Source organism: Lutjanus erythropterus, chromosome 3, assembly GCF_056507025.1.
Source record: "Lutjanus erythropterus isolate fLutEry1 chromosome 3, fLutEry1.hap2, whole genome shotgun sequence".
Taxonomy (NCBI): domain Eukaryota; kingdom Metazoa; phylum Chordata; class Actinopteri; order Lutjaniformes; family Lutjanidae; genus Lutjanus; species Lutjanus erythropterus.
Genome location: NC_139319.1, coordinates 18,747,589 through 18,774,880, shown reverse-complemented (window position 1 = coordinate 18,774,880; position 27,292 = coordinate 18,747,589). Strand labels below are relative to the sequence as shown.

Below are 27,292 nucleotides of genomic sequence, written 5' to 3'. Positions count from 1 at the left end.
ACAATATTTAATTTTACAATTAAAAAGTCCTTATAGTGCTCCTGCTATCACCAGTGTTTACAGCCATTCATTGCTGTCAGTGTTGGTGACAAAATCCAAGTGCATTAAGTACATTATTATTCACAGATAAAGGTCATACAAGAAACTAATGAAATGCATGGGGGAGAGAGGCTTTGGCAAATTTAAGATTTATGAAAACATTAGAACGCTGGTTTACTGGTTAGAACTGCTTACAAATCCAAATATATTTCTCATTTATCTTATTCTTCACAGGGTTTCAAAGTGATATGTAAATGTGTGTGAAATTAGTGAAATATGTGTTTTATTATCTTCCGTCTTTGGACAACTTGCTGATCAAACACATAGTTTCAAAACTCTCTGGCAAGAGGTAGTGTAATATAGCTCTGGATTTGGACTTGTTCATAAATGAAAAGCTTCTTTGTTTTTTTTTTTTCTTTGGATACTTTTTAAAAAGTCATTTCTAACAACAGATTTATAATTTCTAAATAAATAAGTTTTAAACTTGCACTTCTCTCATTAATTTAAAATTGTAATTAAAATCATTAAAAAGTACAATGCATTATGAATTAAATGTACAAATTTAAGTAAAATTTCACCTCAAAATGCATTAAATGTCCTAACATCAAGTTGCTCTAAAGAGCGAATGATGTCCAATCTACTGCACAGTCAACAACAAATCTTTCAAATCACTGCATGAATTCATATCACTTATAATGAAATCAACTCATAGGGCAATTTTTATAAAGTCTGTTGTCACAGAGGCATAATAACATGTATTTTACAGAATTAAGGTACATAGACTGACCAGCAGCTCCAAATACCTTTAATATGTGTTTAGATTTGAAACATGCTAAAAATAGCAACCTACAGTTTGCATTAATTCTACATGGGATGCTGGTATAACTGAGTCAAGTATAGCACAATGACCTGTGATGCCCCACTGCATATTCAAAAGGAAACAGGACAGAAGAAAAAGATAAAATCAGAACTTCGCTGTACAGAAAGCAGTAAGAAAATGTGTGGAATTAATCAATTAACGGGTCATTTCAATAAAACCTCGATTCATACTCATTCAAACTTAAGAGGTCAAGGCGTTCAAACAAGAGAAACTGACATTTCTGTGTGTAAAGACACACCCAACACATGTACAGTCTGTACGCTCGTGTCTACAGTGAAGTAACACGACTCCTTGTTGTATGCTCACAGAATGCTGCAATGCCACACATAACTCACAGCCACAGACACGGACACATTCATGCACACGCACAAACTCCCTTCTCATTACACAAAAGTGTAAAATAAACCAACACCAATAGAGGAAGTTATCCCCTAAATGCCTCAGCTGGTTCTGACTCATTAGGCCCAACACTACTTAGGAAATAGTGACCTAAGTATATATTGTTAAACCGGAGTCCCAGCTCCACTTCACCTGAACAACACACATGGTGTGTTTCTCTTTTTTCTTACTATAACATGCAGGGAGCGGGCTTTTAAAATAAGTATAAACAGACACCACTTAATACAGCATATCAGTTGTGCAGGTATTAGCAGCATTTTGTGAGTCATGACACAGAGATCACGTACACGTCACGCAGAACATGAGCCACCGACTCCTAAAAAACATGGAAATGTTATTGTGAATGTGTAAAATTACATGACACATAGAAATGTAAGATATTTATCATTTGCTTGGAGTATTGTTAAAACATATTATTTTGAAATACAATAATTTTAATTGCTTATTTTTAAACTTCCTGTATAAAGCATGTAAAAATCAACGTTACCCCTTCATCTGTGGAGCTTTTTTAAATTCAGTGCAGACAAATGGTCCCTGTCCTCAGAAAACTGTGTAAAATACACAACATGGGTTGTAATCACTGTCAGTATTGTGTGAATTAAAGTAAGACTATGTAACTCTTGAGCGGCCACTGTGGCCATAAGTAGCAATTAAATGATGATGGCATATTAAAAACCCATTCATTTCCAAGCTTGATTAATCCATCCAACCATCCAACTATTTTCCGTTGCTGATTTAGGTGGGTCAGGGTAGCAGCCAGCTAAGCGTACTAGCCTATATGTCCTTTCAGCCACATCCTCTATCTTTTCCTGGAGGATCCTGAGGCATTCCCAGGCCAGATGGGAATGTAACCCCTCCAGCGCATTCTGGGTCTGCCCTTTGGTCTCCTCCCAAGTTGTGGACTCAGAAGTCAGTCTCTAAACGCTTCACTTAACAAAGACTGGGGACAGTCTCCTGGATTAAAACTGCCTTGAAACAAGAGAGTTCTCAAAGAAATCCTCCATTGCCAAACCAATTCAAAGTCCTTAGGGTGGCCCTTCATATTGAGGTGGTGACATTGTGTGATTTCTACTGAGGACAATGAGGGCAGAGCATTGTATCCGGTAAGGTTTGTCCTTGAAAAAATGTAAGGTGCCAGCTGTTCAAGCAACAACCTGGCATTTAGAAATCCCATCAGTAGATGGAGAGATCTCCAATTGTCTGGTATTGCAAGACTACGCAGTTGATTTTGTCTGGAAAACCTTTGCAGGTAAGCATCCAGGAGGCATCTGAATCAGCCACCCAAACAACCTCGGCTCACTCCTATCAATATGAAAGAGCAGCAGTTCCACCATGAGGTCTTTCTGGATAACTGAGTCACCCTATCTAAGGGTGTGCCCAGCCACCCTGCAAAGGAAACTCATTGTGTGTCTGCAACCCCATTCTTTCAGTCATCACCCAAAGCTAATGACTACAGGTGAGGGTTGGAACAAAGATCAGTTGGTGAATCAAGAGCATTGCCTTCACCTGTCAATCTCATTCCATTTTTCCCTCACTTGTGTTCAAAATCCCAAGATACTTGAAGTCTTCACTTCAGGCAGTGACTTACTCAAAACTTGAAAGGAGCAATCCATCTTTTTCCAGCAGAGTTTCCAGGATCACAGACTTGGAAGTGTTGACCCTTATCCCTAATTCTCTACTTCTGGCCACAAACCATCCCAGTGCACACTGGAAGTTATGGTCTGATAAATCCAACAGTACCACATTATCTGCAGAAAGCAGAAATGCAATCCTGAGGCCAACATACCAAACACTTGACACCTTGCCTATGTCTAGAAATTCTGTCCACGAGAATCACAAACTGAATTGCTGACAAGGCACAAATCTAGTGTAGCTCAGTGTCAACTGAGATCTTGACTTCCTACTGAGAACGTGGACACAGGTCTCACTCTGGTTATACAAGATACAGTATCCTAAAGGAACTAGGCACAAGCCATCTTCAAATCCATTAAACTAGACTAGATGAGCAAAATCCTAGGACCCCTTCGGTGTCCTTGCAGGGGTAAAGAGCTGGTCCTCTGTACCACAACCAGAAATGAATCTGCAACTGGTCGGAGCCTCCTTTCCATTACCTTGGTATGCGTTTTCTCTGAAAGGTTGAGCAATGTGATGCCCTAATAGTTGGAGCACACCCTCTGGCCCCCTTTTATAAAAATGGGTACCACCACCCTGGTCTGGCAGTCCACAAGCACTGTCCCTGACCCTCACATGACATTGAGGAGGTGTATCAACTAAGACATCCTCACAATGTCCAGAGCCTTCAGCATCTCAGGGCATATTCATCTACCTCTGGCGCCTTGCCACTGTGGAGCCTTTTGACTACCTTTGTGACCTCAGCTAGTGAAATAGAAAATACTTTCCCTGAGACTTCCAGCTCTGCCTGTGTCAGTCGGGATCAGGAGTTCTTCAAAGCATTCCTTCAGCAGTGAGCAGTTCCTATACCATGATCTAAACAGCCATCTGTCATCTGACAGTTTGGCAGAACCTCTTTGAGATTGACCAATAGTTGCTCTCCATTGCCTTTTAGAATTCCTCCTACCCCCAGGTTTTAGCATCCATGACCACAGAGGCCTTGGTCACTTTGGTCTCCTGATACCTGTCTGCTGCTTCAGGAGTCCTTCAGGCCAAACAAGCCCAAAAGGACCCCTTTATCAGTAAAACAACCTCCTTCACCGCTGCTGTTCACCAACAGGATTTTTCGGTTGTCGTCAGAACAAGCACAGTTGGCCTTCTGGCCACAACTCCACACAGTCACTTCTGCAATGGAGGCTTTGAACATGGTTTCCTCTGATTCAATGTCCCAAACTCTCCCCCAGGATGCAGGAAAAATTCTTCCAGAAACCGGAGTTTTTCTGGTCTGTCTTAAATAATGACAGCCTATGAACAGAATGCTTTTTGGGCTGAAAGGGATTTTTCTGTTGCAGTACCACATTTGGTCTCTAGAATAAATTGGCAGCAAAGCTGACGTGCTGTGCCATTGAAACGTTTATGTGACTTCCTAAAATGGAGCGAAACAGTGGCACAGTCAAACCAAGAAAGGCTGTAGCAGCAAACACCCTACATGTACTGAATTCAGCAAGGTTGTAGTTTATTGCTTATGAGTTCAGTTCCTTTCAAAAGTTACATAGTCTTACTTTAAAGACATGACAACATTTAATTCACAATAAAATAGTATCTGAAAGTGTAACTGTAACTCTAATAGAAGACCTGCCTTGTTTCCTTTTGAATAGACATGCTGCAGGGCTCAGCAGTATTTAAAGAGTTCTAGACAGCAGCTGGACGGAAAGTATTACAAAGCAAATTCATATAGCAATATGGCAGAGCATCAGCCAGAGGACATGGCTAAATGCGTTTACCCTACAAAGTGCTGCAACGGATACAGATTACAGTAATGTCTGCTGCAGGGATAGACAACACAAAAGAGTGGGGACTGATATTGTTGTTGGTGGGAGTTGTCCTGGGAAGTAGATCACAGGTAGGCTGGGGTGACGGGGATAAAATCTGCCCTTTTGGTGAACGAAGGCAGGTTCTTCGGTGAAGATGTCTGGAGACAACAAAGAAGACATAAAATGGGTGTTAAACTCAGATGGATGCAATGAAAACAAAATGAGAATATAGAGGGGAAAACATTATTTAGTTTTTGTCCAGTTTATGATAAACGTTGTTGTCTAAGACTAAGTTTTTCAAAGTGGGACACGGGCCTCCCTAGGGTGGGCCCAAACAGTTTCAGGGGAAGCTCAGTGAATCAAAGTGAAAAATGATCACATTAGTTATCAAAAGATGGTCACATTAAATAGCATACATTGCGAATGCATCAGGCACTGTTTGTAGGGCACCAAAAGCCAGAGGAGGCACCAAAAGAAGCCTCTAATCATTGATGCAGTGATATGAGGGATAAGGACAAGTGAAAGAGAGAGAGTGTGAGTATCACTGTGCTACAAAAACCTGCTTTGATCATGAAGCCGGATGTTTCTCCACAATTATGTGGATAGATAGATCCACGTAATGTGTTTGTATCAAAAACTAATGTGAAGCCCATTTCTGTCAATGTGATGAAAAAAACAGAAGATCCTGTAAGTCATTATAATGAGAACCTTTCTTGAAGTATCCCAAAATAACGATTTACTATTTCAAAATGTTGAGTTAGTATTTCAAAATAATGAGAAACTTTATTAAAATTACTTGGTGTACATACTTAGTCAATATTCTGCAATACTAAATTATTATTTTGAGATATTTTTTGAGGCATGCTAATAACTAGATATACATATGTCATCCTGGCAAATTCAAATTAATACAAAAAGCATCAGTGTTGCACACCATTTATTATGACATCTTTATATAGATATAAATGTTCTATATAGATGTATATGTTCTCTCAGCACCCTTCAACTGTGACTGACTCCCAGTGTCCCTGCTGACGATCATCAGTCTTAACAATAATAATGATGAATTATAAATTGTAAGTACAGATTTGTTTGCATTGTAAACTGTAAAAAAAATTGTTTCATCTACATTTGGTGTAAAGAAGACTGCACTCCCAAATATCTGAAAATGTTGTGTGGCCCTGTGTGTGAGATTTGTTAAGGAGATAGTTCATGAATACAGTATTGGGAAAATTTACTCTTTTTCCTGCTTTCCAGAGTTTGAATTTAATAAATGCCATTGGACAGACCTTATTTATTTTTTATGTATTTGATGATCAGCTTATCTCAAACAGCAATATTAGGCTATCTTGGCTCAATTGTTGAGTGCCTGCTGGATCAAATAACAATTATGATCCTATAGACATTAAGAACTTGCGATCGGGGGCACGCTACTTGATTTGTTTACGTAGGAGTGCTGGAGGTCGGCAGCGCTCCCCACCTCCTTCTCCCCGTTTAGGAAAAAGGTAGAGGGGGAGGGGGCTATAAAAAGTTGACCCTATCTCAGCCCCGCAGACTCGCGTCCAAGCTGGAGCTGCAGCAGCATCTGATCTCTCCGAGCAGCTGTCCTCTCCCTGCATCAGCACAACAAATACTTTACATTGCCTGACCTTTTCCTCCTGCATCACTATCCCAGCCATGCCCCTGCGTCCCCCGCGCTGCAAACTCCCCCACCAGTTACACTCACACACACACACACACACACACACACACACACACACACACACACACACACACACGCTGGGTTCACACCACTACTCAACCCCATGCTAGGCCCCTGCCTGCCACGCACCCAGCTGACATGTATCCCTCATGCTCATGCTGTTGTATTATTTCTCTGACACATTAGCTGAGAATGGACTGTGGCTAGTTGTAAGTGTGTATATATGAGTGTACAAGAAACGCGGAATCAATTTAAGTTCTATAACAGTAAAGAACAAGTGAATTATTTTATGTCTGTGTTTTTGTATCTTTCTACAGTATATTTCTGTACTTCTTTTGTAGTTCTTTTCTCTCTATGTTTTCCTTGTTGCTGTCAGACCTTCCCAAAAAATGTTCACTATACAGTAAATATGGAACGAGGAGAACTGAGCACATTATTCTTATTCTCAAAACTTTACACTGTCTCGCACTCCTTCAAAGTGCTACTTTCAGTCTATAAAGGGCCAAAACACATTTCCTATATGCTTTAAAAATATACTTCTGTATATCAGAATGTCCCTTGCAGCTAACAATGTGGGTGTATCTAAGTACATATACTCAAGTATTGTACCTAAGTACAGTTTTGAGATACTTGTTATTTCCATTTTATGTTACTTTATTCTTCTCCTCTTCAACATTTGGAGTCAAATATTGTACTTTTTTTAAAAACTAAACTATATATTTGAAACTTTAAGTTATTTCTGACATAGTCAGATTGTTGTTACTTGATATAAATCAACTAATAAATTATGATATATTCCTGTAGAGTAAGGTACTCAGAAGATAAAGAGACAGAAGTTAGCCCCGCCTAATGCAGTAAATGTATAATTTACATTTTTTAAAATAAGACATTCTGTGTCATGAGTACTTTTGCTTTTGGTACTTTAAGTATATTTTTATGCTAATACTTTGACTTAACATGCAAATCCCAACATGATAAAAAAAAAAAGAAAGTGCTGGACGTGTCAGTAAAGGAAAAATAGAGTTAATCACACTAATGCTTCCATGGAAATTTATGAAAATTCCACCATGTGATGTTTTGGGCAAAAGCTCCTCTTCAGACACAGGATACATGAGCATTATCTATTATCTAGTGTGCATGTACTCTTTCCTTTTTTGACCACTACTTTCACCTGTAACAGAGTATTGTACTCTTTGGTATTACTGCCTTTACTTTAATACATTTCACTCTGACAATTAAAGCCAGAACCAAACATAGTGATGCGTCAGACAGACAGGGGCAGACAAAATGTTTTGTAATCCATTTCACTGATTTATTTTCTCCACTGCGCTTTTATTTTAATAAATTGTAGTTTCTTTCTCACCGTCTTTAAAATGTTTTCATATGTTTTTATTGTTTCTGTAAAAGCACATGTACTTGATTATGGTGCACATTTTAATTGCAAATTGTGTCTCAGAGGATAAAGCACAGGTGTAATTAATACTATTAATTACTTACTTGGCATACTGGGACACTTACATGGAAAAAAGTCTTCATTAATGTTATTAGTTACACCTGTACTTTTCCTGTTATCAGTCAAAATGTTTGCTGTGAAACAGGCCTGTTGTTTAACCTGGAACAGAACTTACATACAAAAATCATGGTGGAGTACTAAACATGGTAAGTCTGGTATTTGTTTATGAAAGAATTTGTAAACATGATGTTAAAAATAAAATATTTAGCTCTGTTTGTGGCAGCAAAATTTCCCAGAGTAGACCTATGTGCAGCACAAGACTTGCTTTTCTGATGCAATATTAAAATGCAGCCAACAACACTCTGTAGTAAAATGGATATACGTTTGTTGTTTATGCAAAAGTGTTTTAAAGAAGTGATACAACTCCAACGGACTGCGGCATGCTTTGTAAATGTGATATGTGCAAATGTGTTAGAATGCTAATGGTAAGCATTGCAAGCTAACAAGCAAGCATTAAGTTCAAATCACAGCTGAGCTGGAGCTGATGGATGTTAAGCTAAGACTGCAAAAGTACAGTTTAGACTGTGCTTTGACTGACAAAACAGAATTTAGTTAAACAAGCCTGAGATCTTACAAAGTCAACACACTGTGCAGAAAGTTTTGGTTTTATTTACTGAGGTTTTGAGATCTCTAAGCTACTCACTCAGTGCAAGTGGAATGAATCGCATTTGATTTGTGGTGTTCAGAGGATTTAAAAGTCACACCTGAAAGCACCACCTTCTCTTTACAGAATTTTTTTTTAATCACAGTTGCGAGAAACTACTGTTTTGAGATCTAAACCTGTCTGTAGCCTGTGAGATAATGGTTAGTGGTAAAATTTGTTCTTTGCTGTTTGTGTAAATGGATCTTTTAAGCTACATTTAGCTCACTGATGCATCTATTTGAACCGAAAGTCTATAAACTACACAAATCCAGCACGTATTTCATTAAAATGTAGCTGTTGTATTTGTTAGAAATGAATCATAATATTTCAGAAGTTCTATTGGATTCATTTCCATTCTGTAATAATTCTTTTGTACTTCAACTCTGGACTGATGGTCAGTGTGATTATAGAAGAAGGATTGTTCCAATTCATTCAGCCTGGAGAAAGTTTGATGAACTGTCACAAATACGGAACAAATACATTAATGGGCTGTAATGTTATCTGCGTAATTAAAGCATTTATAACACTGATTAAGAATAACTTGAAGTAAGGTGTCACTGACTAGTTTCCTGTGACACCTTCCAACCCTGAGAATAAACCATGTAAACAAACTCGTCTCACACTATCAAAATAGCCCGACGATGTGTAATGCAGAGAAAAGGGAACTCACCGTGGACCACGGCTGAAAATCCAGTCTCCCAGCAAGCCCCGCCGCAGCTCACTGGAGTCGGGTTACCTGTCATGAAGCTACTGCATGTCTATTAACACTGACATGCCACTGCTGAAGCAGCCAAGCTACACTGCTGCTGCTTTAGCAACATTTACAACACAAAAATTATGTAAAAATTTATCAAGACATCAGGAACTTTACGCAGGTCGACGTGACTATGTTAAAGCTATACTGTTGAATGATGTGAGCGCATTATTCAGCATCACGGCAGCCATATTGATCTGAAAGCACAGGTGTTGCCAATAATACTAATAAAGGTCCCATTCCATTTAGTGTAGCAGAGCCTCTCCAGTGACCCAACATGCACAACAACAGCACTCTGACTCTGTTTGACCTGAATGGAACAGAACCTTAATCAGTATCACTGGTAACACTGGTGATTACTTTACTCTTTCATGTCAAAATAGCTGCTGTGAAAAAGGTCTCTTGAATAGCTTTTTGTCTATACGCAGCCAATGACCACAGTCTTGTGAAAACTCAAAATCTCAAAAATGTCCATTTTTGATACATTTAAAGAAGCAGCCTTGTTTTAGCTTAATGACAAATTGTAGTTTTTAGCATTAGAAATTTGACAATTTTCTCAATTCCTTAAAATAGCATTTAGCAACAATAGCATTTCAGTCTAACCTTTGGTAGCTGCAAAAGGTCGGAGTTTGGATTGTCTGTTCTAGGGTCCTGTATGTGTGCAACATAGCGGAGTGGTGGACTTGTGGAAGGGGACCTGCGACCTCTCATAAACAGATCATTCTAATTCTAATTCAAGTGATTATATACATATTCCATTTCTGCCATATTCTCCAAATAAGTGCTTATAAATCTCATGCAGTGGACCTTTATAGTTGTACTCTTTTTCATCAAAAGATTACTTTCAATTTTGATTTTTCCTTTTGATCTCAAAACCTCATAATGATCTAATTTTGAGCCTTTTTTTTTTCGTTGTTTCAAATCATATAATTGGCAAATGCAAGAATTACAGAGTAGATTCTAGATACCAACATGCTGCCCTGGCACAAAGGATGCATCTTTAAAGTTTGTGTAAAAGCCGTATTACTCTTTGTAGAGTGTATGAGGTAAGGTGCTGCATCTGTTCCTTTATGGTTACATTTTTATGGTTATGTGCAACAAAACTCAGAAGTCAGAGATGGCTTCAAATCAGGCTTTTTTTAAGTTCTGAAAAGTTTTGTAAATGAGCAAACATAATTCTACTTGAGAGATATGAGACGTATTAAGAAATATTATCTGTGTTGTTCTCCAGTTCTTTCAAATCGAAGGGTGTACTCACTAGTTAACATAAGCAGTGATGTAGGTCACACGCTATTTGTTAAGTGTAATTGCTCATTTTGTGCACTTCTGTGCTATTATGGTTACAGACTAACTTTTTTTTTTCTTTTAAAATACTTTATACTGTATGTTGCAATCATAGGATTGCTGTGAATTATTTGGGTCACATTAATCATGAAGTGAAAATCTGATGTTGTGACAGTCCTAATTCAAATGTGTTCAAGTTTAAAACAAATAAAACCACATTAACATCCACAGAAAGAAGAAGAGTAGTAATGGCAGTAGGTCTGGGCAATATATCAATATTATTTTGTATCATGATATGAAACTAGACATTTTGATAGATTTTGCATATCGTTATATTGTGATATGGCATGAAGTGCTGTCTTTTCCTTAAAAAAGATGATTATTTATCACAACATCTCATTAATTAATATTTTGTGAAAACACTAATAGTCATCCCTATGATAGTGTTGCAATATTAAAGGGATAGTTCACCCAAAAATGAAAATTCAGTCATTATCTACTCACCCTCATGCTGACTGAATGTCAGGTTTGGTTTTTTTACAGCGGAAGTGAATGGAGACCAGTTTTCAAACATAAAAAACAACAGAATAAAAACACAAAATCCTCCATACTGCTTGTCTGCTGTAATCCAAGTCTCCTAAAGCCCAAACATGCCAGGTTGACTAAAAAACTGTTAATTACACCATTTTTTTTAGACTGAATCTTCAGTGTAGACACTGTAGCTTGGAGCCATGTTTACATGCACATGCACACTGTCTGAACTGGGTGTGTGTGGTGTGACAGTGTGCAAACAGCATATCAGGACTTTAAAATATTTGAATTATGCCAGACAAGCAGTATGAGGGCATTTTGTTTTTGTTTCCAGTTGTTTTTTATGTTTGAAAACTGGTTACCATTCACTTACATTGTTTAAATCCAACCCTCGGTCAGCATGATGGTGAATAGATGGTGACTGAATTTTCATTTTTGGGTGAACTATCCCTTTAGAGTATTTGGTCAAAATCACCTCAGCTGCTTCCATCCCTTAAAGTACACAACATGTCACCAGTCACAACCTATATGATCAATAATCATTGATATCGACCAGTATGAAACTTCACTATCACGATAGGTTTTTCAGCTAAATGTCCCGGGCCTAGAATGAAGGGGACAATGTTTTTTTATTTACTCAGGTAAGGGAGGATTTGTGGAAGGACAAATCTATGTCCATCATCCACACAAACTGACACTCTGAATGAACATGTGGAACATGTGCTCACTTACATGTATGATGAGATGTTTTCTTGGTCACCGATGCTCCACCACAAAGCTCATTGTTGTTCCATCGAAGGAGGGCGGGGCGATGATTCTTGGACCTTGTTGTGTTGTGATGCTGATAACTGGCTTCCTGTCAGAGCTCGCTGCTCCTCCTCTGGCGGTAACATGTCCCAGACTCACAGGTAACTGCAGCGGGCCCTGTGGGGCCTCACCTGTTGAGGCGCTGTAATACGTATTCTCCCCTCCTGCTGCATTAGTTTCCAGTCTGGGGCTTCTGGCTGTTTTTACTTTTTCTTCAACTGTGTCCTCAGAGTGACACTGTGACTGTGGCAGCACCGCCTGCGCCTGCAAAGTGGGTGAGGGGATGAAGCCCGGGTAGATCATGTAGGTGGGAGTGTAGGCTCCTGGGCTCAGAGCCAGGGGAGACACAGAGAGAGGCACAGGGGTGACAGGGGCGACAGGTGCCACAGGAGACTGGGACATGGGTACGTCCACATACTGGCCTGTCTCGGGGTCAAACAGTCTCTTTGTGGTGGCCTGTATGGGGGTGTCCACCAGGTAATAATGTCCTGTAGTGGGGTCCAGAAGCATCTTACGCTGTGTCTGAGGGACTGTCTCTCCAGTAGAAGGTGTGGGTGACACCCCGGGGATAGAAGGGGAGAAACACAACACCTGCTGCGGTGCTGGAGGCCCTGATGTGGCCCCTGGGTGGTGGTAGATGGTTGACGCTGGGTACTCCATGATTAACGGAGACCTTTTCTGCTCCGGCGTTTTGATCTGGCTCACGTTTGAACTCGAAATAGGCTCTCGATTATTCAGTTTGATCTCCTTTGTGTACCCCAGCCCTGGTATGGTTAGGTAGTTCTCAGAGTCTGAGCAGGCCTGTGCGACAGTCGTGGGATTACTGGGAATGATTTTGACCTTTCCCTGCTCCACCTGGCTGTTTTTCGGGGGCTCTATTTTCACTGACAGAGGAGCCACCGGTGTGCTGGTGCTTTTCATAGTCGATGATGTTTGCAAGGCAGAGCTTTGTGGGACATGGTTACTGACTGAACTGATGCTGACACGTGCCTTATTGCCAAAATGGAGTACGCTTTTGTTGCTGAACGTTGTACTTTGCTGTGATTGTGTTTTAAACGTGTCATTATTGTATGGTACATGAATGATATTCAGAGGTCCTTTATCCTCCTGTGGTTTGCCTACATCTGTTTCCTGCTCCTCTGCTCCCTGCTCCTCTCTGGCTATAAGTGACAGCACATGGCTGTCTGTGATTGGCTGTGGAGCTTGAGTTTTACGCTTCCATTCATTCCTATCAAACACATAAAGCTGTTCCATCGTTTTGACGGCAGCTTTAAGCTTCTCTAACGCAGCCTGTTTTGGGACTGTGGGCTCGTTCCTCCTCTCAGCTGTCTCACCTGCAAACTTCTGTTTTGCTACTTTGGTTTCAATATTCGTCTGAATTTCTGATTGTTCAGGAAGTATCTGCTTCGATATAACATTTGGGACCCTGCTAATTGTGCACTGTGATGGCGTATTTTCACTTTGAGATGTTTCTGATGGGATTCCTGCCTGTGATTGTTTCTGTGACTCCTCAGCTATCTGCTGTTTAGCATTTGTTTTCACAGAGTGACATTTAATCACAATAGGAGATGGTAATAAATGCTTAACAGGCTCCTTTGTGGACTTTTCTTCCAGTTTATCAGCTGCTGAGGAACATTTGTTCTCATTATTATCCAAAGAAACAAACCGATATGAGCTTTTGACTAATTTACGCACATCTCTGACATGATATATTGGTGTTTGAAACTTGCATTTGGTGTCTCTGATGTCTCTAACTGTGAAGTTTGGGATTTTATCTGCAGCAGAAAAAACGTGACACTTGGCTTCGCCTGCAGTCCTGATTGTGTTGACAGAGTTGAAACTTATTTTAGGGGTTAATAGGTTGGCAATATTCAGTGTGCAGCCTTTATTTTCCTTAACACTTCTCAGGCGTATTTTTATCTCAGGGGGTTTTCCACTCTTCTCATTTTCTTCTTTGCTTACTAAGTTTCCATTACTGCCTGTTTTGAACTCTTTTTCACATTTCTGTGCAGCAGGTGCTCCTGTCACAGGTGCATGGCCAGGTGACTCCTCTTTAATATCCTTCTCTTTAGAAAGGAGCTGGCAGCTTGGGACAAACAGCAGTTTTGTCAGCATGCTGCTGGTGTCTAACCCTTCCTTTGCTGTGGACGGAGTGTCACTTACAGATGTGGGTTCAGCCTCCTTCACAGGTTTGGGCTCATCTTCTTCTTTCAGTGAATTGAAAGCACTGCTCTGACTCTGGCTGACCGGTGCTTTAGGAGGCTCAGGTTGTGACTTTTCTGATTCATCTGGAGCTTTGTTGCTCTTTTGCTCCTCTGCAGACTCACAGGATGCAGGTCTGCTGCCCTCTGGTCGCTGATCATCAACAGAGTTAAATCCTGAGCCTGATTCTGATGTTTGTCTCTGGAAGCCCCTTCCCTGACTCCTCTCTTTCACCCCCTCCTGATCTTTACACTGAAAACACGGGGAGATCGCCGGATACGTGTCACAGATCTCACCTCTCTCCATTTTGCGCTCTTGCTCAAACTGCATCTTTTTAGAAATCACATTTTTCAACAGACTCGATGCAAAAACTGCTCTTTTGTGTGTGTCTCCCGAGCTGTCTGTGTGATGATACTGCATCTCACAGCCTGACCTGGCCAGCACGGTCCCTGTGACCTCACTGGGTCGCGCTTTCTTAGAGCATTTTGGACGTCTGGCGCCTTCAGGCGCTTCAACGTTACAACGGAAATTCAGCGTGACTCCGCGGTGCTTTGGCTGAACAGCATCTGAGGAGGAGGACTGCTGTGAAGTTGTTCTTCTGTTCAAAGCATACAGTTTGGTTTGTGGAGCTCTCGTTCCTGTTACAGACTTACCATGCCTCTTACTGTCCACGGTTTTATTCATCTCCAAAGTGGCGCTGGAAGTCTTGTGCGCAATTACGCTCCGCTCCCTTCCCCGTGATATGTTTCCATAATTCCAGTCCACGTACGCTGACCACTTATTGAGCCCATATTCCGACATGGAGGACTCACTGGAAGTGCTGAGATTAATGGCATCGAAGTATGGACACGCCAAGCTGCGGAAAGACTTGGCGGTTAAATTACGCACCTCTTTATCAGCGTCGTCCAGCTCGCTGATGGAGCTGGACGCTCCGCTGGAATACTCATTAATATCTTTCCGTCTTAGTTTGGTTGCAAGGTGCTGACGGCCCGGAGCAGGGATGAAATACTGGGCTCTGTCGCACAGGGGCCCCGCTCTGGCGCCAGAGCTCACGAAAGAGAAGTGGCTCCTGTCTCCTGTAAAGTGTTTGGTGTAGCCACAGGTGCTGCTGTCAAAGATGTTGACGGGCTCGTTCACCGCCCTGGAGGAGGTTTTAATGGACAAATGAATTTTAGAGTCTCCGCTGTGGTGTTTGCACACACTTTCATCCGAGCTGGCGCATTTATCTGAGTCACAAAGATCACTATCGTCCTGCTCGGTGCTCACAACCGCTCCTCCACCCAGATTATTCTGCACCTTCGCCTGCTGGCTTCTGCCCTCCACAATCAGAGTCCCCTCCTGCGTCTCATCGCTCTCAAACGACGCGTAATCCACAAACGAGTAGACCAGGTTGTTGTCTTCGAAGTCCCAGCATGTGCCGCGGCCCAGGTCGTAGTCCACGTCGTGGTCGAGCTCGGTCAGCTGGATCTCGTGCGTGGTGATGTAGTGGGACTCGTCCTCCGGGGTGTCGGAGCCGCAGCGGTCGGACAGCACCGCGCTGGCACCGTCATCAGACTCCGTCCTGCTGTTCAGATACATGTCGGTGTACTGCAGCTCCTCGCTGCACTCGCTGGGCTCCACCTTCTCATTCTCCGAGTCGTGCGCGCTGCTGGGGAGTTTGGTCAGAGTTTCCACAGGAGGATCACCCGAAACAGGCCCGCTGTCCCCCAACTGCTCTTCAACAAAGTCCTCTGACATGATTTTACCTTCTCTGTCAGGCTTTGAGCTGTCACATTTCACCACAGACAGCTGGTTTCCCTCCCCGGTGAAAGTTACTTTCACCGTTTTTGCGCCGTCCGGTTTCATGTCCAGATCCACATAGTTGGACTCGTCGCTGTTCGTCTCGGCGCCGTGGTGTCCCTTTCTGTCCGTGTTGTCCTTCTTCTCCTTGTCCTTGTCCTCTGGGAGCAGCTTCCTGTGAAGTCCGGTGACATCTCGGTAAGTGAGAGTTTCCTCCGCTGCTTCCATTTAGTCCGATCTTACCGTCAGGTGGTCCTCGTTTACGATGTTGTCCCGACACAGGACGGAAAACTCTGCAGGCTGCATGGACCTGGAGAGGACAGGAGGACGGAGAGAGAGGGAGGAGGGGGGAGAGAGAGAGGAGGGAGTGAGGGTAAGAGAAGGAGAGAGAGAGAGAGAGAGAGAGAGAGACATGGGGGGAGTCCCGAGGAAAATCCCACGATAGTTTCTCTCAGATGTGAATGTTACTGTGGAGAGGAAGTTTACAATATAACTTTGTACAAGAAACAGGTGGTTTCTAAACTACAAAAAGTGCCAAGATTCAGCACCTTTTCCTGAAGAACAGCTCCCCTACGTGAGCTTTCAGAGCTGCTCAAACACATTTTCTGAAACACTGTTGTATTTCTCAAAACATTAGTCAGTGCAATCACCACATCAGTTTATACTGTGTATGTAATGTGATTAAGCCTTTTTTTGTAACAGTAATGGAATACAGTTACCCCTTAAAAAAGTAAAAGTAATAATTCCACATTGTAAAAAATACTTCAATAGAGTATTGACAATACAATATAGAAAAAAGTAACATATTCATAATACATATAACAAAATAAGTACAATTATTTAAATTAGAGAGCTGTAAAATTTTGTGCATATATTATATTTATGGGTTTAGTGATCACTTTTAATGTTCCAGCTGATGAAGGTGGGGGTAATTTTATTTGCTTTATATACTTCTGGGTAGCTTAACCTATAAAAAATACATAATAATTTATAAGTTTATTTACATTTTAAATGTTTTAAATGTGAGTTTCATACCCAGGATGCTGAATACCAACGTTGTGGGTTGGAAAAAGTGTTCAGACCAAAACAATTAGAAAATAATAAAGTACTGGCAGAGTGCGGGGTCTCTGCAGATGCAAGCGCCAGGCCATGGGTGATTATGAGGGGAATTATTTTTGTTTGAGTCTATGAATTTTTGTTTGAGTCTATGTATTGTTTGCTTTTAATAAAAATGCCATTGTTGCAACAGAAAGCCCAACAAAAGGCAAAATCTGCGCTGACCGCAGCTTGACAACAAAATACTATTAATTAATTATACATGAACAAAGATTTAACAACAAGTGGACAAACACAGTACACAGGACAAATTGCTGTATACAGGTTGTGATTTAGTGATTTGAGTGCTTTGAAAAGAACTTGAATATTCTCTGAATAATGTAATAGGATACATAATATTGCTACTAATGATATTTGTGGAGCTGAGGATGCCATCAGTGCTCTGCCCCCTCACTGAAACAGCTGTCTTTCCTTGATGGAGAAAAATATTCGGCACCAGCTGGTGCCAGTCAGCTAAAAGAATTTACTATAAATTCATCCATTCATCTGTAAATGCACATTGAGATTTGACTGTTATTCCCAATCCCACCACCAGGCCATGAGGTGCCCTTGAAAAAAAAAAAAATACTGTAAATGATGGATTGAGTCTTCAGTAGTAATGTTTTCTATCAGGGACAATGCTGAATAATTCTTTCATGCATGGTAATGATCTAGTTATTAGAGGTCTACGTGTTGAAGACACAACTGTTGTTTCTGGACGGGGCCCCAGATTGGTGGTATGCAGCAGGGAGGGGTTGGGCCAACAGTTGCTCCATGTGGAGGGCACACTGACAGCAATATCAAGGACAGAGGCCACAGTATATACAGCCTTTGTCACCCTCAAATCCCACTTTTACCCTCAGTGTCATTAATGTGGTGGAGCCTCTTAGATATCATCTGTTTTTTTGAGCAGTGGTGGAAACAATCTGAGCACATCTACTCAGTGTACCTCAGTACAATTCTGTGGTACTTGTGGTTTACTTGAGTGCTTTCTTTTCAGAGTAAAGAGAGGCCTTTAAATTTTTTCACTGCTGCATTTATTGAACCGGTGCTGGTCACTTTAGAGATGAAGATCTCCCTTGTCGTGTTTCGGATGTATACAAGGTGTTAGCAGTTACACCAGAGACCTTTCCCTTCCAAAATCTATAAATGGTTTCATTTAAATAACTGTTCCAGGCCCTAATATGTTAAATTGTTAATTCTTTAACAAAAAACAAGCATGAGAGAGAAGTACAAAAAATGAAAAGAAATTTGTCCTGTAGCACTTTGTTTTTTCTTCTTTCCTTTCCTTTGTCTCATGACCTCTCAGATTTATCTGTGACCTTTTTGAGGAGCCCAAACCTTAGGTTGGGTAATCTATGGAATAGAATACTCAGCTGTACGTGAAATAGTTAAAACTAGCTCCACTTCAACCAATTACAACAGTAATAACTAACTGTATAATACATGTCATAGTAATTATATATGACATATATTCATATTTATTAATAATATATGTCAAACCATCATTAAAACACTTTCCAAAAGACGGTTTCTGTCATTTTAGGTAGTTCCTATCACACTGATGTTTGTTTAAGTGTTCATTTCTCTGATAAGTTTGGTTTTAATTAGTTATTTAATGCTGTAAAAGGTGGTTTCATGTCAAGACTGATAGCTGAGCTCCGTCTAATCATTTCTGCGAAGACTCTGGCTTCAAATAACGTCACCAGCCCAAGATGGCAGCGCTTCTATGCAGGATATTTTGACTTCATTTTTACACGGTGGAAGGGAATGGAGATGCGTCGTCCATCTTTATTTACAGTGGTGCCAATGGTGTGCAACACTATCTAAGGTTAGCTTGGAAATGGAGTCTGCTAACATCAACAAATGGCTGACACCCACCACAAGCCTGACTTTGCTCACCTCTTCCATCACCATGATTCTAGTCAGTCACGTCCAGTCTCGAATATTTCAGGTCACTTGACAGCCACCAGTGTCATTAAAGGACCAGTGTGTAGGATGAATTGTGAGGTTTTAGATGGAAACCAATGGAATATCCCTTGCCTCTCCCTCCCCTTCCAAGTGTGTAGGAGAAACTGTGGGTGACAAGTGAAAGGCTGTATCTAGAGGCAATGTTTGATGTGTCCATTCTGGAGCTCCTGTAGAATTATGGTGGGTCAATATGGCAGACGTCGTGAAAGAGAACCGCCCTTTGTAGATCTTATTTTTAGGTGATTATACACCAATGAAAACTTATGGATATTATGCTTCATTCCTGCTATATTCTCTCAATAAATCCCTTTAAATCTTGATCTATTAATGGTTCTATGTGAAGCAAAGCACATGTATTAATCACCTTGTATTGCTAATGTGAGAACAGATTGTAACATAACTAGAAAATTTTGAGAACTTTCCCGAATTTCTGAGTTGCCTGTTACAGCCTGTATACTGATTTCTGTTTCACAGACTTGGGTGAGTTTTTCCAGGAAAATATAAGATGCCCTGCTGACGTTAGTTTAGAAATGGATTCCATTAATGTCAACAAACGACAGCCACCAAAACACAAGCAAAATGTTACTTACCTCATCTATCAACATGATATCAGTCAATCATGTTCAATCTTTCGTATTTCACGACACTGTTTTGGCTGATGCCCAGGATGTTTGCTCACAGCTTCAGCATCAGAGTAACAGGATGCTGACTTACTGGGCACTCAGTAATCATTAACAATACAGATTGTCTGTAAATTCCACATAGTACCTTTAACTAAAGGATATAAATTCTTCTTCCATGAGTGTTTTTAAAGCATTTACCTGATGAGTGGAGCCAGTTGTTCTGCCACGACCAGTGGTGGACAGTAACGAACGAACGTTTTTTGTTTTGTTTTTTTGAAACTTATGACTTTCACTCCACTACGTTTCTAGGAAGGTTATTGTTACTCCTTACTTTTAGGCTAAGCATAGCTGTTGTCAGCTGTTGCTGATTTTTCTTTTCTAAAATGCAGTTGGTCACACAACTGGGGTTGATGTAAAAGCAGAAATACATCATCCAGGCGCCCTGTAACAAGAGCAAGCAAGCTCTTCCTCTTTCATTCAAACAAAACTCGGTAATGGCGACGGCAGGAGAAAGACAAAATTAAATCTCAAGATGTTATTATAACTAGAAAAAGAGAAATAATTCCAGGTAAGCCTTAAATGTTGGATTGTTTTTATCGGGGTGAAAAATACCACATAATTCATGTATATATACTGCCCCTGAAGCCAGACAGAAATCTCACTTATTTAACAGACTTCCAGAACTCCTCACAGTCAGCCTCAATCTAATTTTATGATTTTAATACAGTTACATCAGAAAATGACAGCAGCTGTCCTTTTTGTTTTTGATTGTATTTCTATGTTGAAGTTTTTACAGGTGTTTCTATAGGCTTTGTGTAGCAGAGTGGTTCTACAAGCAAGTCAGTGCATCATTAGATGGTTTCAGAGAGTTACAAGCTTCAGTAAATGCATCGTGAAAACAATACAGCATGTATTGATATTAGAAAATGTACTTTGTAATTTGTACTTTTGAATACTTAAGTATTTTTAAAATCAAGTACTCTAGTACTTTAACTCAAGTAAAATTTTGACTGAAAAACTTTCACTTGTAGTTGAGTAATATTTGACCAGGAGTATCTATACTTTGACTCAAGTACTGGAGTTGAGTACTTTGTCCACCACTGGCCATGACTTTGTATGAGTGCCTCTGCAGCCTTGCAAAGACAAACAGCAGAAAAGGTCATGACTCAAGCTTAGATTTCACATAAACTGATAATACCTTTTGCATTGCTGTTTAATCTTTATTCACTTTACATCTAGCCTTCTCAGTTGAATGTTTGCATTAATATAAGTGATACAACAAATAAAATTAAACCATAAATCCACAAGTATTCATCAAATTTCTGTATAACCACCTCCTTTACACCACATAAACATAGGAAAAAACACTTCATAGGAAAAAAAGATGCATGTGTGCTTTCTATTTCTTCAAAGTCAGAGCTATTAAAGGTTTGATTTTCTCTTTCTGTGCCAAAACATGGACACATACAGGTTGAACTGACCTCCACAAAGCTGATAAATTTAGGCAGCTATTTAAAATGGGGACACCGCTCACGCAAGCACGTTGAGATCAGTTTCTTACAGAGGCTACATTAAAACAGCAGGTGTTAAATCATGAGCACCATTAATCAACGCCACCAACAGTCCATGTAAAGACCGTTTCAGCCCTCGCTCTCACCCTCACGCTTCAGATGTTGATAGAGAATACACAATATATACCTGCTCTAAAAATAACCGCCTGAGTGTGAAGGGTACGTTGAACAGTAACACAGCAAATCTTCCAGCGTTAACAAGTGTTGATTTTACAGTGACAGATTTTCAGAGTTGACAAGTGTTGCTCGGACAGTTGTTCATCCACTCGCAGAGCTGACACGGGTCAACACAGGCTACTTCAAGGGGTTTGACAACTCTGATAGGTGTGTGCTTACAGAGCACGGAGTTTGACACTGGGATAGTTTTAGATTTTAGCTCTTTGGCCAGACTCGTACCAACAAATAACAGCTGAGCAGATAAGATAAGATAAGATAAGATAAGATAAGATAAGATAAGATAAGATAAGATAAGACAGAACTTTATTTATCACAAAGGAAAATTGTCATAGTACTCCAAGGAACATAAGGATGATAACAATAGAGCAAATCAAATACATGAAATATGAATAAAAATGATAGAATGACATGAGAAGTAAGATAAATTAAGTACAAATTAATGTAAACAGACAAAGTAATAATGACAGTTATGTTGTAAGTAATTTTGGCAACAATATTGAGAGGTAATAAAAAAAAAGTTATATTGCATCACATAATGAATTTGAAGATAGCACATGATATTGAACATAATTATATGTGATAATGAAAAGTGATAGTGAAAATGATATTGCACAGGGTATTAAAACATGACATTTAATGCAATAAAAAATATTGCACATAATAATAGTTAACATGATAGTAGGGCTGCAATTAATGATTATGTTCATACGCGACTAATTGGTAGAATATTTTCTCAGTTAATTGATGAATAGTTTGTTTGAAAATGGCCAAAAATGTCAATCATTGTTTTCCAAAGCCTAAGATGATGTCCTAAAAACCCTAACCAAAAAATACTCACATGTGAATATTTTTAATATTAATATGAATACTGAAGCTGAAGCAGAAATTTTTTGACTTTTTTTTCTTTAAAAATTACTCAACACACATATAGTCCCTGAAATTGAGAAGTAATATTGTATACGGTTTAAAAATTGTATATTAAACATAATAGAAATAACTATTTGACACGATATTAATTCATGACATTTAATGTAATAGAAACCTAATATTGCACATGACAATAAATATTATAATGGCCATAATACTGAACAATAATATTGATGTTGAAAGTAATACTGAACATAGTACTGGTAATTTTGCTCTCAATCCAATATGTCAGTTTTCCTTCCTGCAAAAGTGGGAGGAGTTATACAGTATAATGGTGTTATGAATTATGACACACATATTTAAATAAAAAAAAAATAAAGAAATGGAAACTGTACATGGAAAACAGATAAACGTTTACAAGTTTACAGAAATACCACTAGAGTCTACAATCACAAACGCAGTTGAAGTAATAAAGACAAAAAATAAATATTTAAATAAATATCTTGTAAGGCTTAAAAAAGTTTAATGTTTTAACTGCTTTTTGTTTGTACATTAACATGCAGAGGAAATGTTTTATTTGATGGGCAGTCAGCTCTGAAAAGTTTGGCTTTTTGCTTTTTGCTCAGCATTTATTAGAGTATAAAATTTGCTCTAAATGAAAAATTCATCAAATAGAACTTTGAACAGAAATTCCATTAATAATCAGTGAAAAACAAACAATACCGTTGTTTGTTTTTTTTTAGTAATATAAAGTGAGGGAAGATATGATGAGCAAATAAATTATACAGTTCTGTTTCCTAGAACATGTTTATATTTATGACTATAGACAGGTGCATCAGTGAATGAGATAACACAAAGTAAAAATTTAAACATCTTTTTTCAAATTAATTAGGTAATTCTGTATTATAATTTTGACAAAATGAGAAAAATGATTACTAACTGGCAAATTCCGTGATGTTTTGATCACAGTCTTTAATTTTTGTGGGACCAATAATTGTTTTAAGTGCAAATTCACAGTCCAGGCTCCATATATACTTACACAGAATAAATTTCAAATTCTTAGAGTTGAATTCATTCATTGACATCCATTAAAGATATGTCATCCAATCAATTTAACATTTCTATTTTCATTAATTATTAATAGAATGGCCCATTAGGAGTTAATGCAAAACTATTTGACTGTCTGAAACAAGATCCATTAAATGACGGTGTTCTTACAGTTGTGATCATTAGGAGGTTTAAGTGGCAGCAGCAGTAATAGTATTATTGTTGTCTCGTGAACATCAGGTTTTTATAAACCCCTTTAAAACCATGATGGCCTTCTAACAAGAAAGTTATCACATGTGGTGGAAGATGATTCTTAACTGAAGTACATATATCCCAGTACTAAGTTTTGCATTCAGAGGATTACTTAGGTAAGTATTTTCAGAAAATTGAGCTACTTAAAATTTGAAATAGTGCTTATATGCTGCAGCTGGCAGTAATCTATTATTATATCTTTTAATACAGTATTATTAGTATTAATACATACTTTTAGTTGGGTGAAGTGGAGCTAATTTGAACAATCTTACAGATTGTTGTAAAGTTTATAAATAAATATTTTGTTAAAATATAATTATTTTGTCGCATGTAAAATATAGATGTAAAAGTACAATATTTGCTTCTGACATGTAGCAGAGTAAAAATTGGCATAACTTTAAAAGTTTGTGTCTGGGCTGCCTTAAAATTTTAAGGAAAAATTTTGAAAAGACAAGTTGAGATAATTTTGTAAAGAAAATAAAAGTATGTTCAAAATATATTAATGTTTCTATTCAAATAAACTTGATATTAATTCAGTTGTACAACAAACATGCTCAATAAGCTTAAGATATTAAGTTGAGCCAACAACTCCGCTACTGTTGGAGTGACTTTATTCCAGCATCTGCACGACAATATGTGAAACTGCTCCCAGTGTTGTTTTTTTGTTTTTTTTTTTTCATTTTTAGTGTAAGATGGTAGAGATTAATTCATCGTGGTTCACAATGTTTTCATTAGAGTGAAAAGAAGCAACCACGACTTATCTTAAATGTTTTCTTTAAACTATAAAAAAGAAGGGTCTCAGGAAGGTTGTAACTCGCAGACAATGCATGCTGGGAGGTTTTTCTAATATGCTGACTGTGTTTGTTTAGAAACTTAATTTAGTGAGTTAATTGAACTCTGTACAATACATTCATTCATCTCATAATTTCATGTCAAAAGGCTTCAAGTTAGAAGAACTCATGTTAAAAACTTGTATTTGTCAAGGGTTTAATGACTTAGCATTTTACTTTATCAGAATATTGAGTTTGAAATTTGATATATTGATGTGGATTTTTCAGTAGATTGTGAGCATTAATTTTTGCTGTGAATATCTTTGTGTTTCCTGCAGGATCACCGCGTCTTCTAACAGCACTCGAGAGTTTCTGATTCAGACTACGGAGCCTCCTGCAGCTCCTGAGTGGGAACTGGAGAAGTTTGAGCGCTTGAACACCTGCTGTGAAGCAGTCACCAGCAGCCAGACACCGCACTGCTCCAGGTTACCCCCTCCTCAACCCCAAGGGTTTCATAGTTCAAAGGGTAAAAGGTCATCTTTGGATTTGAAAGTGTCATATGTGAGCTAGTTCAGTGGATGTAAGGGATTAGAGCGATACCCAAAACCACCGATAATGACAATTCACTTAAGGAGGATAAATGATCTCAGTGGTGAGTATTTAGTTCACTTGTACTGAGCTGCAGGTGCTGATGGGTTCAGCAGGTTTGCCAATTTATAAATATCACACTTTTAAAGAAGCAACACATTCATATTAAACTGTAGCATAAAGAATATATTGTCGGGAAAAAAAAACTGCCATATTGTTTCATGTAAAGTCGGGGTTGTTAATATAGACCAAAATTGTCTTCATATTTTGTCCCTGAAATTTTTTGCACAATTTTTGATCATCCATTGCTTTTAAGTTTCATTCCTCTTTTATTCCTTATACCTTTATTCATTCACTATTGGGTATTTTGTCATTGTGATTTATATGTAAAGCACTTTACATTATTATTATTATTATTATTACTTTAATATCATGTTTTACAATCTGTGCAATGTACACCACCTTCTATCCTTAGACCCTTGATTGATTACAGCTTTTATAAGTGCAAAAGGTTATCTTTGAAGTCATAAAGGTCAGATAATTCATATTACTAGTGTCCTTTTTTTAGCCAGGCACCCTTTATAGAGGGTTTATAAGTGGGATGGGATAGGTAATTAATAGTTAATAAATCATAATAAGCTATCATCGGCTATTTGCCGTGGTTGTGAAATAGTGTCCATCCTCCTCCAGCACACTGCCCAACACTTGATATGTTTTGGTTAAACTAAAACCCTTCAATTGACCTTTTGACCTCTTATGGTTTGAAAAGAGCTGTTGTGTGTTCTATTACATTAAAAATCTGTGAATATTATTTAACACTAGAATGGTCGGGGTTATTAACTATACAAAAGGCAAAGAAAATGTGATCATTTTTATCTGTGTCAGCCAAGGGTGGTCTTTAAAAAATACTTTAAAAAGACAAAGGTAACAAGCAACAGCAGACGCCACCACCGCATCTCCAGTTCAAAATGGCCACTTATGGCAGTTCTAGTAATTTCAGAATTGTGGCACTGTTAATACATCACAACATTATTACCAAATATAAAGGATAAACACCACCAAAAGTATCTTTTTTTTATAAAGTTATTGTAATTAAGAGCTTATACCTCATCTATAAATAATTAGTAAATTATTTAGGAATGAAGGAAGATAAACATTTGACCCAAAGCTAGATGGTTGCTTTCATATAAACACTTATAAACACTTTGACAACACACTGTCATAAAGGACTCAAAATGCAAAGAAGTGCTAAGTGCCAAAGTACTTGTGTATTTCTTGCACGTTAAGTTAAAGCTTGATGGAGACGGGAACACTTTGGCACATGGAGTCTTCTTCCTGATGGCAGAGGGTCATATTCAGAGAAGAGGGGATGTTGATGGTCTGCAATGATTTATGTTACTTGTTTCGTGACTACCTGCTCATGTAGACTCTGTATGGGCTCATATTCTTTCTTCTCTGTTATCTTCATAGTCATTTTGCACATGCTAAAAACAGATAATTACGCAATTGTTGCAACCTATAGACCCTATACATATATGTGAGAAGGAATGTAAGCAGCTTTTGGGCCAACAGCAAGATCACTGGACAGGAACAGGAGCCACTCAGCATCATCCATAAGAAACAGACATAAAGACAGCTGAAGACACCACACACAAACACACACACACACACACACACACACCCTCAACACCTATGACAATCTCACCAGAAGAGCCACATCTAGTTTTGTACCTACCTCCATCTGTGGTTTTTATTTATTTATCAGTGATTCATTTGGATTGGCAGTTTTCAGATGCCAGTCCACTGCTGTTAGAGGCTGCTGTTTGATTTGTGAGTAAGGAAAAGAAAATATGTTTAGTTTATTGTGTTCATAAAAGTTCTACAAACATCCAAAACATGTAATAATATGACAGTCACTGTGTCAGAGGTCAGGAGTAACAGGCATCATGTTTGAGAGAGTAAACGGCTGAGCCTTACATGAGTTGTTTGTATATTACAGAGACAAAACTTTTCTATGCAGGTGTTTTCAGTTCCTTAATCACGTCTCCTTGGTTGTCTAGAAAGAAACAGCAAAGAGCTGTTTGCTGTGGCGTCATCTGGTTTCAGCTTGCACGTGTCCCGAGTGTTTCAGGGATACTCTAGCCTAAAAACAGCAATGCTAGATGCAGAGCTGTCATGAATTATGCCAGCAATGGCAGACATGTACGGTTGCTCCCTTCTGGCAATGGGTATTTGGTTTCACTCATGCTCATAAACTACTGGTCCTCCAGCAAAGGTCAGCACCTTGTTAGGGCCTGCTGCGACAACTAACAGCCCTATTGTTTATTGAATATTTCTTTCTATGAATTATGGCACCATCTGGCATTCAGAGCA

At 39.0% G+C, this 27,292-nt stretch overlaps 1 protein-coding gene across 1 annotated transcript; it reads right to left on the bottom strand.

Moving 5' to 3' along the window:
- Nucleotides 1-4,435: 4,435 nt before the first annotated feature.
- LOC146329905 (uncharacterized protein C4orf54-like) lies at nt 4,436-16,261 on the bottom strand. The gene is made up of 2 exons (XM_084715289.1): nt 11,903-16,261; nt 4,436-4,901 (listed from the first exon to the last, which is right to left on the bottom strand). Exon 1 carries the CDS (start codon nt 16,184-16,186, stop codon nt 11,927-11,929), a length of 4,260 nt encoding a protein of 1,419 aa, XP_084571415.1. The 5' UTR covers nt 16,187-16,261; the 3' UTR covers nt 4,436-4,901; nt 11,903-11,926.
- Between the last annotated feature and the right edge of the window lie 11,031 nt (nt 16,262-27,292).

Coding starts and splice junctions, on each gene's coding strand:
- LOC146329905 (XM_084715289.1), bottom strand. CDS start 16,186: ATGGAAGCAGCGGAGGAAACTCTCACTTACCGAGATGTCACCGGACTT.